The sequence below is a fragment of the Patella vulgata genome, chromosome 6 (assembly GCF_932274485.2).
Source record: "Patella vulgata chromosome 6, xgPatVulg1.2, whole genome shotgun sequence".
NCBI lineage: Eukaryota > Metazoa > Mollusca > Gastropoda > Patellidae > Patella > Patella vulgata.
The window spans coordinates 38,477,074-38,495,396 of NC_065884.2; the positions used below are offsets into that span (position 1 = coordinate 38,477,074).

At 34.8% G+C, this 18,323-nt stretch overlaps 1 protein-coding gene across 4 annotated transcripts in view; it reads left to right on the top strand.

Moving 5' to 3' along the window:
• LOC126825385 (sodium- and chloride-dependent glycine transporter 1) overlaps positions 1–18,323 on the top strand; it is a 337,837-nt gene that overhangs the window by 170,616 nt on the left and 148,898 nt on the right. Inside the window, exon 7 of one of the 4 annotated variants that reach the window (XM_050555003.2) lies at positions 5,192–5,394. The exons of the other annotated variants lie outside the window; for them this stretch is intronic. Coding sequence (XP_050410960.1) covers positions 5,192–5,231 — 40 coding nt within the window. The 3' untranslated portion in view covers positions 5,232–5,394. Of the gene's footprint in view, positions 1–5,191; positions 5,395–18,323 lie in introns of those variants that run through there. 4 annotated transcript variants of the gene reach the window in all.

Below are 18,323 nucleotides of genomic sequence, written 5' to 3' on the forward strand. Positions count from 1 at the left end.
AACGATCTTCCAGTGTTCATCAAAAGTGCTCCTTCTATTGAGTGTTTCAAATTCAGACTTAAAACATACCTATTTCAACGCTATATCTAATTTAAAATTGTGTGTAGAAAGCGCATAGAGCATACTTTAAGTGTGGAATTGACGCTATACAAATGTTCATATTATTTATTATTATCCGATTTTGATGAAACTTAAAAGGTACGTTTATAACCCAGTGAACTTGGTTCCTTTCGATATTCTCGCATATCGGATCTTAACTTCCTGGATTATGGCCCATGATTGTACAAAAAGTCGCGTTTTTAGCTTGTAGCCCCTCTAGAGGTCACAATTTTTTTTTGATTTTTAAAAATGCTAATGATGGCGGAGTTCAAATTTCGTGAAAATCGGATCGAAACTGCCGGACAATAGTGTAAAAGTATGTAATTCCAAGGTTGTGGACACCCTCAAGGTCAGAATTTATATCTGATTTTCATAATTATGTTTAGATCCCAAAGATCTCGGTCCCTGTCGATATTCGCGCATATCGACCGTAACTTTGTGGAATATGACCCCCCATTTTAAGAAAAATCTTGTTTTTAGCTTGAAGTTCCTCTTGAGGTCACAATTTTTATCCGATTTTAAAAACCATTTCAATATATCACCGTTATACGTCCTAATGACAACAAAGTTCGAATTTCATGAAAATCAAAGCGAAACCGCCGGACAAACTGGCCGCTCCTCATAAGCAAATAATGTAAAAGTATGTAATTCCAAGATTGTGGACACCCTCAAGGTCACAATTTATATCTGATTTTCATGAGACTTAAAATTATTATGTTTAGATCCCAAAGATCTCGGTCCCTGTCGATATTCGCGCATATCGGACCGTAACTTTGTGGAATATGACCCCTGATTTTAAGAAAAAATTGCGTTTTTAGCTTGAAGTTCCTCTTGAGGTCACAATTTTTATCCGATTTTAAAAACCATTTCAATATATCACCATTATATGTCCTAATGACAACAAAGTTCGAATTTCATGAAAATCGGAGCGAAACCGCCGGACAAAATGGCCGCTCCTCATAAGCAAATAATGTAAAAGTATGTAATTCCAAGATTGTGGACACTCTAGAAACACAATTTTTATACAATTGTGATGAAACTTAAAATTTATGTTTATATCCCAAAGATCTTGGTTCCTTTCGATATTCGCGCATATCACATCGTAGCTTCCTGAATTATGATCCCTGAATATACAAAAAACACATTTTGATCTTGTAGTCCCTCTTAATGTCACAATTTTTATTCGACTTGATGAAACTTTTATATTATATACTTTTATATCCCAAAGATCTTGGTTCCTTTTGATATTGGCGCATGTCGGACTGTAACATACTGGATGATGGCCCCTGGTTGTACGAAAAATCACTTTTTATTTAGCTTGTTCTCTGTGCATCTTTTGCAAAATGTGGTTGTATCTTGCATGGCAACCGCTTATTCATATTTAATTCCCGTATGGTATTCAAATTTATGTCAGTAATATTCCTACAAAATTACGTGTTTTCGTAATACGATAGAATGAAATTTGCCGATCCGCGCCTGTTTCAATCAAATTCACGCCAGTAATATTCCCCAAAAATTACGAGTCTTCGTTTATACGTCAGCAAATCAAGAAAGGCGTCCGAAATAAGAATTATTTGTGGTGATGTCAAATCATTTTCGTAAAATGATATTTTAAAATTACATTGATAGTTAAATTACTTGTAAAAGGCATACATAACTTTGGCGTATGGCGTACGTGACCGTTAACATATAACACATACAGTTTGTTTTGTAGTAAGCACTGCCTTACATAGTAAGCGATTTTCATGCGATAATAGAGATCGCGGGAAAGTGTCACTGTAGATGGGAATTTATATATGGTGTCTTAAAAGAAGTAGTTTCATTACGGAAAATAAGTTAAAGGTTTAATAGCTAACAATAGACAGAGGTTTTGAAATTTATAATGACTCTCCATTGATTTGGGGTGTTATATACTATTAGGATAATATGTGACGTCAAAGACTAGTTTCTACATGCTGTCGGTTGATATCAATGGATTAAACTTTCCGGCAATGGAGAAACCACCGAGGTAATCATGTAGATAAGGTTGATACTCATTATTGGATTGATGAAAAGTCCGACAAAAGAGAAGCAATGACTTCTGTTCAAGATTAGATTGGTGAATTTCCCGACAAAGTAATAAGTCAGTCAAGCAAGGCAGATTAAGCAGGTAAACAACGTAGGTGTATAGACGGTATAATACGATAAATACGCTGATCACGTAATTACCTAATCAATCCAGCCTATTATCAACAATTAACGGGATGAGTGGTAGTTATACACTCCGTTTACTATATTAATTTTGAAATTCTGAATATTATTCATCATACCTTGATGTCTGATTGGGCATATTCCTGGCCGGACATTTAGAAAATAGCGTAGGACATGTCCGGAATATACGGGCGAAATCCCAACACTTAAGAAACTGAAATTTGACACGAAAAGTGACGAATTGCGTAACTTTCGACACAAATTTTCATGCTGTTGAGGGTTAGTTGACAACGATTGTTGTTGTTAGAACAGGTCAAGCTGCAAATAAAACGATTTTCATTTTTATCGCAAACCCTGCTCCAGTGGAGTTATCGCAATTTGAAGAAAGAGTATAATTCAAGTGTCTGCAGACACGTATTTTGTGTAGTGCCATGACACCTACGGAAAGAGAGGTTGCATTGGGTGACCATTATAATATGGTAGGGTGAGACCTGGACTATAATCACCAACCAAAACTTAGTTCGCTATTGGTCGATGAATGGCAATAGTAATGCTACAAAAATGGTCGAAATTTGACCTGAAAAGGACGAAAATCAGCCGAAAAACATAATCAGGCTGTATCTCAGAAACGGTTGATTTCTAAAATGGATGATTTTGGCTGGGGAGTAGGCTCGATGGATCGACCAAACCCTGTAAATATGAACTCAATCGGCCAACCCCCACCTTCGAACCTTCTGCATGGTTTTCTCGTGGAATGGCTCTTAATAGTTTATGTCACTTACAGTGCCTTACCATTTTATAATACGCTTGCTTCCTATGATGTTTTGTGGACGTCAGATGTATATTAACGGAGAAAGTAATTAATTCAGCTAGTATTTTACGATGGTTATTGGAGTCTTTTATGTAAATGTATCACTTTGTGGACTCTATTAAAAATGTGCATATTCATTTGCAATGTACCTATTATTACTTTTAAATTAATAAAAATATTTGGTAATGTATTTATGGTTGGGAATCTAACATTGGTAAAATTTGGACAGTGTAACAAAATTAATAGTTTTCCTTAATCTTATTATATGTGCACTTTAATACTCGATATATATTGATAATTATAATATATGTTTATATCATTTATGTATCTTGCTTTTGGGAAGCCGATCTATATAAGCCTTTGGCTAGTGTTCCGTGTCCTCTATAGTGGTCGCAGGAACAAGCTGGATTGTCCGTTAAGTGCATGGCGAATTTATAGTAGTTTAAGTTGCTTTTATTGTGACACAGTTTTGTATGGATTATTTGAGAAGGACGCTTTACGGTGTAAAAATATTTAGGTGGTAATATATGATCATTGATTAACTATGCTTTAAAGATTTTTATAGTAGGACATGCTTTCATATGTTCAGGTAAATTATTCCAGTCTTTTATTGTAGATGGTAGAAAGGAGTTTTTATACGCCCACATTGAAATGTGGTCGTATATTGTCGTCGCCCCCGTCCGATAATTACTGCCAGAGTTATGGCCCTTGATCACTTCAAAAAGTCTTGTGAACGCTCTAGAGGCTAAAGTTAATATCCAATTGACTTTAAATTTATACACAGTGTTTAAGGTCAGGAGACAAAGAAGCCTATTGATTTTCAGCGATTTCCGATGATTACTGCCAGAGTTATGGCCCTTGATCACTTCAAAAAATCTTGTGGACGCTCTAGAGGCCAAAGTTAATATCCAATTGACTAAATTTATACACAGTGTTTAAGGTCAGGAGACAAAGAAGCCTAATGATTTTCAATTAATTTTTATGACTTGAACACCTAAATCCATATTAAAGTTTCGTATACTAAACGTTAGCATGGGGCAGAACTTTATAAAAACCAAACAAATTCTAATGGTTTTTAGATAATTACTTCATGAGTTGTTACTCTTAATCAGATTTTAGTGTATTATAAATGTTTCATTACGGAAAAAAGTAAAAATATGTGACAACACTTGTTGACTGCCCGGACGATTTAACTGCTGTGGGCGTATGTTTCATTACCTGGCAACCTATCTTTATAAAATGTAATATTAGCAGGAATATTTCTATACAGCTGTGAACCATTGAATTTTACCATATCTTAAAAAATTTTGTTGTTGGTAATGCTCACTCACTGAATTAACGTATTCAATTTTATGGTCCATAAGTGTTTTGCTCAGTAGTGTATAATTAAACATGCATTATGCAAGAGCTAAATCTGATTATTGCAAGTCTTAATTTAGGCTTCAGATGTTATAGAAATTATAAATTAGATCTTTATTTAAACAACAAGACCAAAATCAACTCTGTAGACCCACGGATGGCTCGGCTACAGCTCGGATTTAAATAGGATTTCACTAATTGATTAAATCAGATAAGGGGTAACCTGATGAAAATACGTCAGTTAGATCGAGGCTAAATGATAGAGTGTACTTAGCGAGGTCGCTGTAAAGCGTTTCCGTATGCCATTGAAAACTTTACTTGATAATCGAGATATGTAGGTGGAGTTAACGCCTGTCAATCAAACGATCCGCGAAGGTGAAGACACATTTCGCTACCATTTCTAGGCAAATATTACGATGATAACTATGTTCAGAATAAAGTAATTTGACTGAATTTTTCAATATATTCTTCTTTCATCATCTACTTTTGAACTGTTATAGCAAGAATGGCCAACTCTCTATAAAAATCTCCCATAATGTATCTTTAATTGTTATATGTATATTAACCTTTGATTTGTACTTTTTTTTTTTTTTTGATTGTTTATATAATAGTGTACATATTAGTTCAACTGTGTATATATTTGGTAAATGTGAATAATTAAATCTGCAAACGTATGTATATTGCATTGTATATATTTCCATGCATATATCTTATTTCTTATTTTTTTTAAAGTACAGATATATCGTTGATAAAGGCGTTTTATACAGTATAGTTACGTCTGGTAAGATTCAATGTTGGTGTGAGAAAGAATTTAATTCGTAGACCAATAGATATGCATATTAGACAAGATCAGAACAATGGAGTTTATAAGGAATGACAAGAAAAATATGTAGCTACAAATTATTTACAAAAATAAAAATGGTTGGAGTGCCCAAGTTTAGATTTGTCGTTGATTCCATGAAATGGTTAGGTCTTAGAACGTTAAATACTGTGTGATTAAACATGGCGCCCGAGGTGTTTAATATGAAATAGGTACGAAATAGTACCGAATGGTTTATTGGTATGAGAGTCAAGGTTTAGACTGTAATGCCTTGGAAATCGGAAGTTGGAGGCGACTAATATGTGTCTCTCTTTGGTGGACCGATGTGAGATTGTCCGTTGTGTTAACTGGACAAATAGGCCTATTCACCTTCGGTTATATGTCAGTGTCAAATTAGCAGATTCTTATCGACATGATCGGCTCTAGACCAGTTTGATTCTATGTATATCTCGTAGCTGAGAGAAAAAAAAGATTTTTTAGCCGAGAGATTATCTTCCGTCAAAATGGTGGTTGATTCCGAGTCAAGAGAAGGAATCACGACCGACCGATTTGGTCAACAAAATTTGCCATGAGATCGTAAGCAGAAAGTGAGGTAATATATAAGAGATAAGGTGGCTTTGAAGACCTGGTTATCCCGAATGTCAGTGACTAGTTTCGTTCGTATTGAACTCTTCAGACAGATTGGACTCGTGTGTTGGGCGTTTTTATTTATACTATTCCGAAATCCCGGTGGGCTTTGGATTCATATTTAGCCATATACCCCTCTCACGGGTGTTACATCAACACCCTTGTCTATATACTATCCCTTCATTGTTATGACAAGTAACAATGTTACAAACCAACTCAAGGCACCCTAGTTAGCAAATTATGGACACTAGCACTTCAATCTAAATGATCAGTACAACCCCAGTAAGCGAGCTAGCGACCCTGGTAACAAATTCGGCACCCCGCCAATTTGTCAAACCTCTGTACAACCCCGGTAAGCGAGCTCCCGACCCCGGTAACAAATTCGCAAACCCCGCCAAGGGGTCAACCCCGGTAACCCCGCCAATTAGTAACCATAGAAACCCCACCGGGGTTTCGGAATAGTATAAATAAAAACGCCCAACACTTGAGTTCAATCAGTCTGAAGAGTTCAATACGAACGAAACTAGTCACTGACATTCGGGATAACCAGGTCTTCATAGCCACCTTATCTCTTATACAAATTATTTAAACAAAGATGAAGACAGCCATACATTAAAAATTGAATGAAAACAATATATGTGTGGCGGCATAGCAAAACCCTTCACATGGTGAAAATTTAAAAAAAATTATTTTGGGTATGTGTACAGCAAGCACACGTTGGAGATCAAAATGGTCTATAAATGGTCAAAATCGGTTGATAACTTGTGGAGATATTCATAATTTAATGCGAGAAAATGACACTTTCGGAAGAAAAATGAAAAGGGAGAAAATGCAGTTTAAACATAAATGTTGATATTTCACAGTTTCGGGGCATTTTATAGTACTCGTTTTTACGCAATTTTACACTATTTTTTATTTACAATACGAAGACAATATTTATCTTTGTGCTAAGTAATATTTACAATATTTAGGTGTTTTAGTTACTGTGTCTTCGAGACTTGAAGGGGGTTTAAATGTAGAGAAATCCAATTTCCTCGTGGGCGCCGCCATCTTGGACAATTTGTAAACAATGGAAAACGACTAGTGTTAAGGTATTTCGGTAAATAACTGACTTCTTTCTATTGACAAGGTTATGAAACTCTTATCAAAATCAATTAAATAGATGTTGTTTTTGTAGAATTTAGTATTGATTGCACCTTATAGTAAGAAATCTACTCAACACAGGACGTACAAGTCAAATAATTGAGACAAGGGAAAGGACTTGTTTGTTTGATGCGTGTGGGAACTATTTCTTTTGTATTTATGCGCACTATAGCTAGTAATGCACTGCTCATAACAGGCTTTATAATGATGTTTGAGTGTGCAAAAAGGCAACTTTATAAAGACACTGACAAAATGGGCTGACATTGTTATGGCACCGGCACCATTCTGCAAGTCTCAACGGTTCAGAATATTTCAAAATAAATGTATTTAAAATCATTTTTCTGTTTCTCAACTTTGTAGTTTCATAGATAAATGTTTAATAAATGTAAATATGTCAAGAACGGAAAATTGACCTATATATTGTTTGCCATTGTATTGTGGCATATATCTGTGATTGAGCCGGCGCGGAATCCGACGGGTTTTCCTGTGCCACCACACATATATATTTTATCAGATATTACTTACCTTTGATAAAAATAACAACTGACTATTAATTATTCAACAAAAATAACAATTCACTCATAACATAATCATCTGATTATTTTTTCAAACAATCATCCTTTCCAATTAAAATGTTCTGTGATAGTAACGAATCCCTAATTAGGTACTTCACACCTCTCTAATCTGATTAGGTAATTTGGGCTAAACAAATCATTTGTTGGGTTTTTTTTTACCTACGGTAAAAGAAACGGCCGTAAATAACCCATTTATATACCAACCAATGACAATATAAATAAGAAAGATAGTAACGAATTCTCTAACTGGCTCATTAATAAGAATAAAACCTCCCCAATCTGTATATTTAATACGTTAAACATAATACAAATAAATACTAAGGTCTAAGACCACGTATGACAGAATTGAACTACCTCGTTATCAAATCCAAAATTGACATAATATGCATATAGGAAACAAAATTAGGTCCAAAGCAGACGGACCCAAAACTGAATGGATTCACATTTTTGCGGAAGATCGTCCGTGTAAAATCACTGGGGAAGTTAGAAGTGTATCAAAAATAAATGCTGAAGATAAACTCACATTTTTATGTTATGCTATTTATTATTGATGTTAATAAATATCATTTGATTAATATAACAAATAGGTTTTTTTGGCCGTTATGACCTAATTGTTTGGTTGGTATCACCCAATATTTCGACCATTACGACCAAATTGTTTGGCCATTAGACCAAATTGTTATGTCCTTAACCCTCCTAAGGTAGGTTACTCGGTTTTATTCCAAGATCTAAGTCAATAATGACATGGTTTACTCTTTCAAGTGACATCAACTCAAATTACAGACATTATTGTCCCAACTTTATACTTTTTTTTCGTCAAATATTACATGACAAGTCGAAAATGGATTTCGGCTTAAAATTATTATGGCAGAACTTTCAACTTGTAATGCTGTTAAGTTCATGCAGAATTGCCCCGTGATGTAATTTAGAGATCAAAGAATACATTTGCAGGTAGCCGATTGTTCGAGGAGTGTTGTATTCAATTGTTTAGATTACCTGGCGCCTTAAATAACCCAACAGGTTCCATTGATTTATCATTGATTTTATGACAGTTAAGATCACAATGTGTTACATTTCTCATTTTGGTTTTCTAAGTTGATTCTTGTACAAAATTCCAAGTGCAATGATATAAATTCGGATTTGTATGGACGAGTTAACACAATTATACATGTATGTAAACGTAAGCTTATTCTCTGTTTTTTTCATTTTAATTTTAATATTTTGTTAAGAAAATCATATTATACATGAGGCAAAAACTAGCAACTTTTGGTCAGGTATCACAGCTTTATAACCATTTAATGATTATGTCTAAATGAATTTAAAGCTAATTTGAGAAAACCATTGGTTGTTAAAGAATTGTCATACTTTTATCGGGAACTGAATTTTTTTATCATTGACTATGTTTTTTTATTACATCATATATACAAGAATTTTCATAATTGTTACCAGTAAATAAAGTTTCATACAACTCACTCAGTTAATCCATAACCATTAATTAAGTGTTTAACATTTTATTTAAAGACAAATTACTTATGTAAATACAACCCAACTCTCACTTACCTGATTAAGGGGAGGCACTGCTCGACAAATATGAATTTTGAAAAAAATGACTTCTGATAGTGCTATCAACTTAAAATTTTCAGGAATTGTTCAAATGGCCAAAATAAGGCTAATCAGCAGTTTGGGGGAAATTTGCAATATTGGTTACCATGGAAACGAAAAATTTCATTTTTACTAGGGTACCCTGCTTAAAAAAAATCGTTCTCTAAAAGGTATCCAAGATAGAGGCCTGGAACTTTTATAATGTTCCCAGGACATTTCTCTGTGCAATTATCTATATAGTGTTGTTATTGAGTCCTTACTTAACATTCTATGTCAACAAAACATCAAATCTGAAAAATTTTGCTTCACTGAGCAAACTTCAGATGTCAATTTACTACTCCAAATATTCATTTAGAGTACTGAAAATCCTTATTTGCATGGAACTAACATTATAAAAGTATATCTGTGAGTTTCAGACATATAGGTTGTAAACTTTTAGAGAACGATTTTTTGTAACACTGCTAATCCCATTGATGTTTCCAATGTGGTTAAGCTCCCAAATTGATTTTTGGAATTTTTTTTCCAAAGAACGCTATGAAATGATTCATTTTGATTTTGTGTCGCTTTTTTTGAGCACCTCTTTAAAAGTTCAGGATCGGTAAGGCGCTTGAAAAGTGGGATAATATTTTTGCCAATGTCGTTATCAAGTTCATTTTCTAGCTGTCTGTTTGATTTTTTTGATATCGGGGTCCGTTCCATTTTTTATGAAGGCTTGGTACCAGCACCAATCACCACAATGTTTATGCTGCACATTTAAAGGGGCTAGGGACTTGATGGAGTTAAACAATATTGCCCAGATAGCATTTTGCATTTTTAATATAGATGAATGGTTTACGATGGCATTCCTGAAATAGCTCTGCCATCTAAGAATCCTGTTCTTCGTAAACTTGCCACGCCCACCCATTGATACTTCTGAGCTGGCTTTTGAGTCTTTCACAAGTTTTGAAAGTCCAGTGTACATGCCTTTCTGGATGTGATTTATTCACTCTTCTTTTGATACTTTCACATCAGGGCCATACGGCTCAATCTATAAGAGTTTCGTAAATGTCTTACTGTCCCCGTCACCAACGAATGTGGTGTAGCGAAATCCCCCTCTGTCCAGAGATCTTTGCCATAATTTCACAGCCATAGCTGGCTCCATGTTTCCAGATGGCCCAGAAAAATTGATCTGACATTCTGATTGGTGTGATAATTGCCATGCTTTTTGCTCTTCTCCAGTCAGGTGTTTTCCAATCGACTCACATTTAAAACAAAATTTTGAGCAAATATAGTCAATTATCAGACCAGTCAGATTGTCAATGACACAAGCTGCCCCATAAAGACTACTATAACCCCTTCGATGCCATGTTCCATCAAATGTTACTGCGATATCAATAATATCATCGGCACTAGGCACTATATCATCCGTGTTATCTAACTTATCAGTGTACGCAGTTTTAATAATTTTGTGAGCATCTGCTAAACAGGACAGAATTGTAACTTCACTTATTCGATCGTGTATTTGAATGGAAATGTAAGGAAATGTTTTATTGTGTAGATTTCCATTAATATTCATTATGCCCAATAGATGATTTAGTCCGGTGTTCCCTAAACCAATCTCCTTCACACCTAAAACTGCTCTATGGTTTATTTCCAACGGCAAATGTGTAGGCGTATCATCACTGACTTTAATTCGTGGGCTGCTTATTTCTGACTGAATAATATCACCAGCCGGACACATTGTAGAATGTAGTTCTAAATCAACTGCAAGGCCAAGCCGCTTACCAATTTTAACTTTTAAATGTTTTTTTATTGTTTGGGCAGCACAAATTACTGAACAGTTTATTCAGGGCATCAACATGAACTATTACAAAACTATTATTTAGATCAGCTAAATTTTCATCATTAAAACTACCATCTGCATCTTCATTATTATTATTATTCAAATTATCATTGCTAAAAAAGTCAAATTTTCTTTTTGTTGCACTAGTTGGAATGGTAGGCCTAGTAGTAGTAGTAGTAGTAGAATTTGTAGTATTATTGTTCGCGGTCGGCAAAACTGGGTCATCTCGATTTTGATGATTTTCTATGTTATTTTCACATAAAACTCATACATTATCAGTCGGTAATGCTTTCGTTCTACCACGACACTCATTTGACCTACGCCTTTTGCCTTTGAATTGGTTTAAACGTCGGAATTTAGCCATTTTTAGCCAAAAATTGGAGAAATATAAAGCTGTCTGCTAGAGGTCATAAACGAGGTCAATTGCTACCGGAATAAGCCAGAGATTTACGATCTATGCTTCGCGGAGCCAATATCGGCCATTGCGCACGCTCGGTGCATAATGGGCATGCGCAGTAGGTTTTTAACCTATAACCCGGCAACCTATTTCTTTATATGGAGTTTTTCGTAACAACACCCCACTCTCATCAACCAATCATTGCAGAGAAGGATTAAAATTTTCCCACGGTCTATTTATTTATCTGTAAAATAGAGTTAAGTCCCTTTCTAATGATACCAAACATGGCGGCCTCCGCAAATATTTTCGCTATCAAAATGGCGTTTCAAAGAGGAGTCTTTTTCATGAATTCATCACGTTAAACGAAAAAATTTTAATTGCCCGGGTGTTCAAAATACATTTTTTCTATCAAAAACCACTTTATATGTATTTTTTATACGCCCACATTTTCATGTGGACGTATATTGTCGTCGCCCCTGTCCGTCCGTCCACAATTGTTTGTGAACAGTCTACAGGTCACAATTTTTATTCGATTTCAATGAAACTTGAAATGGTTTATCACCCTAAGATCTCGGTTCCTTTCGATATTCGCATCTATCATACCGTAACTTCATGGATTATGGCCCCTGATTGTACGAAAAATCACTTTGGCTTGTGAACACTGTAGAGGTCACAATTTTTATCCGATTTTGTTGAAACTTGAAATTGAAATGTAAGTTTATAACCCAAAGATCTCGGTTCCTTTCGATATTCGCGCATATCGGACCGTAACTTCCTGAATTATGGCCCCTGATTGTACGTAAAAACGCGTTTTTTGGCTTGTGGACCCTATAGAGGTCATAATTTTTATCCGATTTAAAAAAACGTTCTATTATATTACCGTTAAACCCTAAGGACGGTTGAGTTCGAATTTCGTGAAAATCGGCCCAAAACTGACAGACAAAATGGCCGCCGTTGGTTCTCAAATAGCGTAAAAATATGGTATATCAAGGTTGTGGACCCTATAGAGGCCACAATTTTTATCCGATTTTGTTGAAACTTGAAATGTAAGTTTATAACCCAAAGATCTCAGTTCCTTTCAATATTCGCGCATATCGTACCGTAACTTCCTGAATTATGGCCCCTGATTGTACGCAAAAACACGTTTTTTGGCTTGTGGACCCTATAGAGGTCATAATTTTTATCCGATTTAAAAAACGTTATATTATATCTCCGTTAAACCCTAAGGACGGTTGAGTTCGAATTTCGTGAAAATCGGCCCAAAACTGACAGACAAAATGGCCGCCGTTCGTTCTCAAATAGCGTATAAATATGGTATATCAAGGTTGTGGACCCTATAGAGGTCACAATTTTTATCCGATTTTGTTGAAACTTTAAATGTAAGTTTATAACCCAAAGATCTCGGTTTCTTTCAATATTCGCGCATATCGGACCGTAACTTCCTGAATTATGGCCCCTGATTGTAGGAAAAATCACTTTCGTTTTAGCTTGTTTTCTATCCATCTCGTGAAAATGTGGGCGTATCCTGCCTGGCAGCCGCTGGTTAATGGATAATAATACTTACGACCACAGTAAGGTGAGCATCTATGGGTGTGCATTTTTTTATATTCACCTTTTTTTTATTTATTCGTACTTCATATGTAAATAATCGTAATCAAAATGAACCGATCGGATAAACGGCTCACGGGAAATTAAAGGGTTTATTTAATAGTTAAACACAGTACATAATTAAACTGAGTGTAGATTTATACATGTATCTCGGGAAATTAAAAGGCTCGTCTAATAAGTAAACGCGGTAGATAAGTAAACGGTCGTCCATTTTTAAACCCCTCTCAGAGAAATTGAACGGTTTACCATTAAATTAAACCAGAGTACTAACTAAACCATTTTTGTAATTTCCATACAATTTTTATCAATTTATCAAACGATGTTTTGAAAGTAAACTATATGCGTACTTTCTAGCGCTAAAAACCCTGTTTTAAACGATACCAGTGGTACAGTGTATACTATCCCTTTATTGTTATGACAAATAACAATGTTACAAACCAACCAAAGGCATCCTAGTTAGCAAAATTATTGACACTAGCCCTTAATCTAAACAACCAGTTGTCTAACATCTGTTCAACCCCGGTAAGTGAGCTACCGACCCCAGTAACAAATTCGCCAACCCCGTTAACACTGCCAATTAGTAACCATGGAAACCCCACCAGGGTTTCGGAATAGTATAAATAAAACCACCCGGCACGTTAGTCCAATCAGTCTGAAGAGTTCAATGAACGGAACTAGTCACTGACCCAGGGATAACCAGGTCTCCATACACTGTAACCCAGGTATCATTTAATCTTGCGTATCTAGCACAAATTTCATTCACATATGTTCAAAATTAAATTTTTGTTTAAAAATTTGTAAAAAAACATTTAAAATCACCGTAAATCATCTAATTTGTACTTGTGTCCAGTTTAATGCTGACAATTCAATTTTGATAATGAGTGTCCAATTTACAAGTGTTTAATTCTCAATCACTGTTGAAAAATAAACAACCCAATTGATTAATGATGTATAATAATTAATGTTTGGACAGTGGTCAGGAAATTAAATACTTGTAAATTGGACACTCATTATCAAAATTAATCAGTCAGCTTTAAACTGGACACAAGTACAAATTAGTTGATTTTTGGTGATTTTAAACAATTTTTACGAATTTTTATATTGTCGTCACCCCTGTCCGTCCACAATTATTTGTGAACAGTCTACAGGTCCCATTTTTTTATCCGATTTCAATGAAACTTGAAATATAGGTTTATCAACCTAAGATCTCGGTTCCTTTCGATATTGGCATGTATCGGACTGTAACTTCATGAATTATGGCCCTAGATTGTATGAAAAATCCTGTTTTTAGCTTGTGAACACTGTAGAGGTCACAATTTTTATCCGATTTGGTTTAAACTTGAAATGTATGCTTATAACCCAAAGATCTCGGTTCCTTTCGATATTCGAAACGTAACTTCCTGAATTATGGCCCCTGTTTGTACGAAAAATCACGTTTTTAGCTTGTGGACCCTATAGAGGTCATAATTTTTATCCGATTTAAAAAAACATATTATTATATCACCGATACACCCTAAGGATGGCCGAGTTCGAATTTCGTGAAAATCGGCCTAAAACTGACAGACAAAATGGCCGCCCTTCGTTCTCAAATAGCATAAAAATATGGTATATCAAGGTTGTGGACCCTATATAGGTCACAATTTTTATCCGATTTTGTTGAAACTTGAAATGTTAGTTTATAACCCAAAGATCTCGGTTCCTTTCGATATTTGCGCATATCGGACAGTAACTTCCTGAATTATGGCCCCTGATTGTACGAAAAATCGCGTTTTTTGGCTTGTGGACCCTATAGAGGTCATAATTTTTATCCGATTTAAAAAAACGTATTATTATATCACCGTTACACCATAAGGATGGCTGAGTTCGAATTTCATGAAAATTAGTCCAAAACTGACAGACAAAATGGCCGCCCTTCGTTCTCAAATATGGAGGTCACAATTTTTATCCGCGTTCCTTTCGATATTCCCGCATATCGGACTGTAACTTCCTGAATTATGGCCCCTGATTGTAGGAAAAATCGCGTTTTTAGCTTCTGGACCCTATACACTGGGAGGTATCAAAGGTGACATTTGTGCAAATCGGGTGTAGATTTCGTGCCAATTTAGTTTTTAGATTTCGAAGCACACACAATTAAGCAGAATTGGCAGTAAAAACAAAATCACAAACACAATTAAGCAGAATTGGCAGTAAAAACAAAATCACAAACATGTCACTTCCGGTACCAATGAAACCATTAAACAGGTTTCCACATAAGCATTGCACACATCAGATAAACTGGACGCCGTATCAACCAAATCCAACAATATCAATTCATTATATACATTTGTTACATGTAAGCGTATAGTACTTCCGGTGATAATGAAAATGTTCAATTAGTTTTATGAAATTAGAAATGACATAAGGCATCACATGGTAAAAATTTTATGTAAATCGAATAATAATTGCCACTTTTATAGACCAAAAACCTTGAAAAGTGACTTGTAGAAAATCGTCTATGTCTTTGCAACCGTACAAGTTAGAAACCATTTTCTGGTATCTGTATGATCGTATGGGTTCAATCTATTTGCTGATTGGAATCAAATATCATAATTTTAAAAACATTACAAATCAGACTCATTTGAATAGAATATCTGTTTTGAAGGCTAAAAATACAGTTTTTGCCAAAATGACGTTACTTCCGGTGATAATGAAAATCTTAAATTACTTGTATGAAATCGTAAATGGCATTAGGTATCACACAGTGAAAATTTCATGAAAATCGAATAATAATTGACACTTTTGTGGACAAAAAAACTTGAAAAGTGACCTGTTGAAAATTACCTATTTCTCCGCAACTGAACAAGTTAGAAACCATTTTGTGATATCTATATGATCGTATGGGTTCATTCTTTTAGTTGATTAGAATCAAATATCAAAATCTTAAACAAACACTAAATACGACTCATTTGAATAAATTATTTGTTTCGAAGGCTATAAATACAGTTTTTGCCCAAATTTCGTCATTTCTGGTGACATTGAAAATTTTAAATTGAGTTGAACTAGTCACAATTGACAATTTAGTTTTTAGATTTCGAAGCGCACACAATTAAGCAGAATTGGCAGTAAAAACAAAATCACAAACTAGAACTGCGATGCAGTAATGACGGGTTTCACCGGTGTCACGTTACCCTAAACATGTCACTTCCGGTACCAATGAAACCATTAAACAGGTTTCCACATAAGCATTGCACACATCAAATAAACTGGACGCCGTATCAACCAAATCCAACAATATCAATTCATTTTATACATTTGTTACATGTAAGTGTATAGTACTTCCGGTGATAATGAAAATGTTCAATTAGTTTTATGAAATTAGAAATGACATAAGGCATCACATGGTGAAAATTTTATGTAAATCGAATAATAATTGCCACTGTCACAATTGACATTATGCATCAAATGGTGTCACTTTTATGAAAATCCAATAATAATTGACTCTTTTACAGGCACAATAGCGTAAAGAGTGGCTCATGCAAAATTGACCATTTCTCGGCAACTGCGCATATTACAAATTAATTTTCACATACATTCTCTCCGTATAGATTATTGCTACGAGTTTATGAAAGTTACGAAGTAATATTTTAAAATATGAAAACGCTGGATGGGTTGTAAACAGACTAATTTTACACCTTTTTTCACCTTTTAATCGAAATAGCCTGAAAACGGAATCGAAATTAAAAAAACTGGGCACAACATTTTGTGAGCCTTTAAAGGGCGCATCCTTTCAGTTATACCAGATTTGAAAAAAATAATATTTGCTTTCGAAAAGTGGTACCTAACTGTCAAAATTGTAGTTTTTGGTAAAATTACGCCACTTCCGGTGTCGACAGGTAACTCTATCGGTAACAAAAAAAATGGCAATTGAGACAACGGAGCATATGAACTTTGTTTTATACAAATCGAACAATAAATAATTAATGTAGGACTGAAAAACTGAATTAGCCAATGACTCGTTAATTTTGTGTAAAACACGACTAAAAAATATTCGTAAATAAAAAAGTTTTTTGTAAAAATTTAAATTTTCGAAATTTGTCGCCTAATATCTGCGAAGATTTGCCGAAAATCAAATATCAAAAGTAGCATAGCTATGTGCCCTGTCTCCGGCTATGCCAAAGTGTATCGAAAGTTAAAATCCAATGATTATTGTTAAAATTACTGCAATATTTCTAAAAACGATAGCTTCGGTGATTTCGGACATTTCGCATTGTTGCAGAACGTTCAAAATAGCTTTATCCTCTAAGTCACACCCACTTTTCCAGTCAAAACGAAGAAATCGTAACGATTCGACAAGCAGTTGCTGAGATCTAATCAAAAATAATTTGGAATAATAATAATAAGAAGTGTGAAACCCTAATTACTATGGCTTATTATGAAAATCATTTCAAATAAAGCGACCGAAATAACAAAAGACACCAAAGTGATTTCTAAAGGTGATTGCATGCTTTTAGAAATAGAACAAGCTAGGCAACCCATGGAGCCGTGCCTAGTCCGTGCTTTCGATTTATACATGCAACGGATGCGATGTAAAGTCTGAAATATGCGGGTTGAATCATTCTTTGATCAGGAATTTCTTTATTATATGACTTCGATTTCCATTCACAATAAGCTGCACACCGACATCTCTTTTTCGGGACTGAGAGTTAGATTTCTTTACCTTTGACTAATTGTCCAAGAAGGGTCATTTAAGCAGTTGAAAGAAGGGAACCAAACATACCATAATGCGAATATATATCGGAAAGACGTCATGTAAATCGGCAAAAAGCTGTTTTGTATGAAAATATGATTACAATATAATGGCTGCTTCGAAAACAGTTTCGTTAATCTGATATCAATGGAGATTAGAATATATCGGATAATCAAAATGAGTTTACTTCAGATATCGGGAAATAATGATACTGCATGCGATCAATTTTAAGATACGTGATAGTTCAGTGGTACGCACGATAATTTGTAAACAAATTAAACCCACAGAAAAGATCAAATATACAAATAACTGCAGTCAAACTATGGTACAAAGTACAAAACACGTAGTATTCATCAAGAAATGAAATACGTATAAGAACGCATATACGTAACTACCCCACGTATAAATCCATGTATAAAGACCTACACTTAACAACGACCGATCTGCGTAAAACACACGGTCGAACAAGAAATCGCACGGTAAATTAGATTTAACACCTACGCGTCAGATAAAGCCCAACTGGTCCTTGATATATCACCTTTGC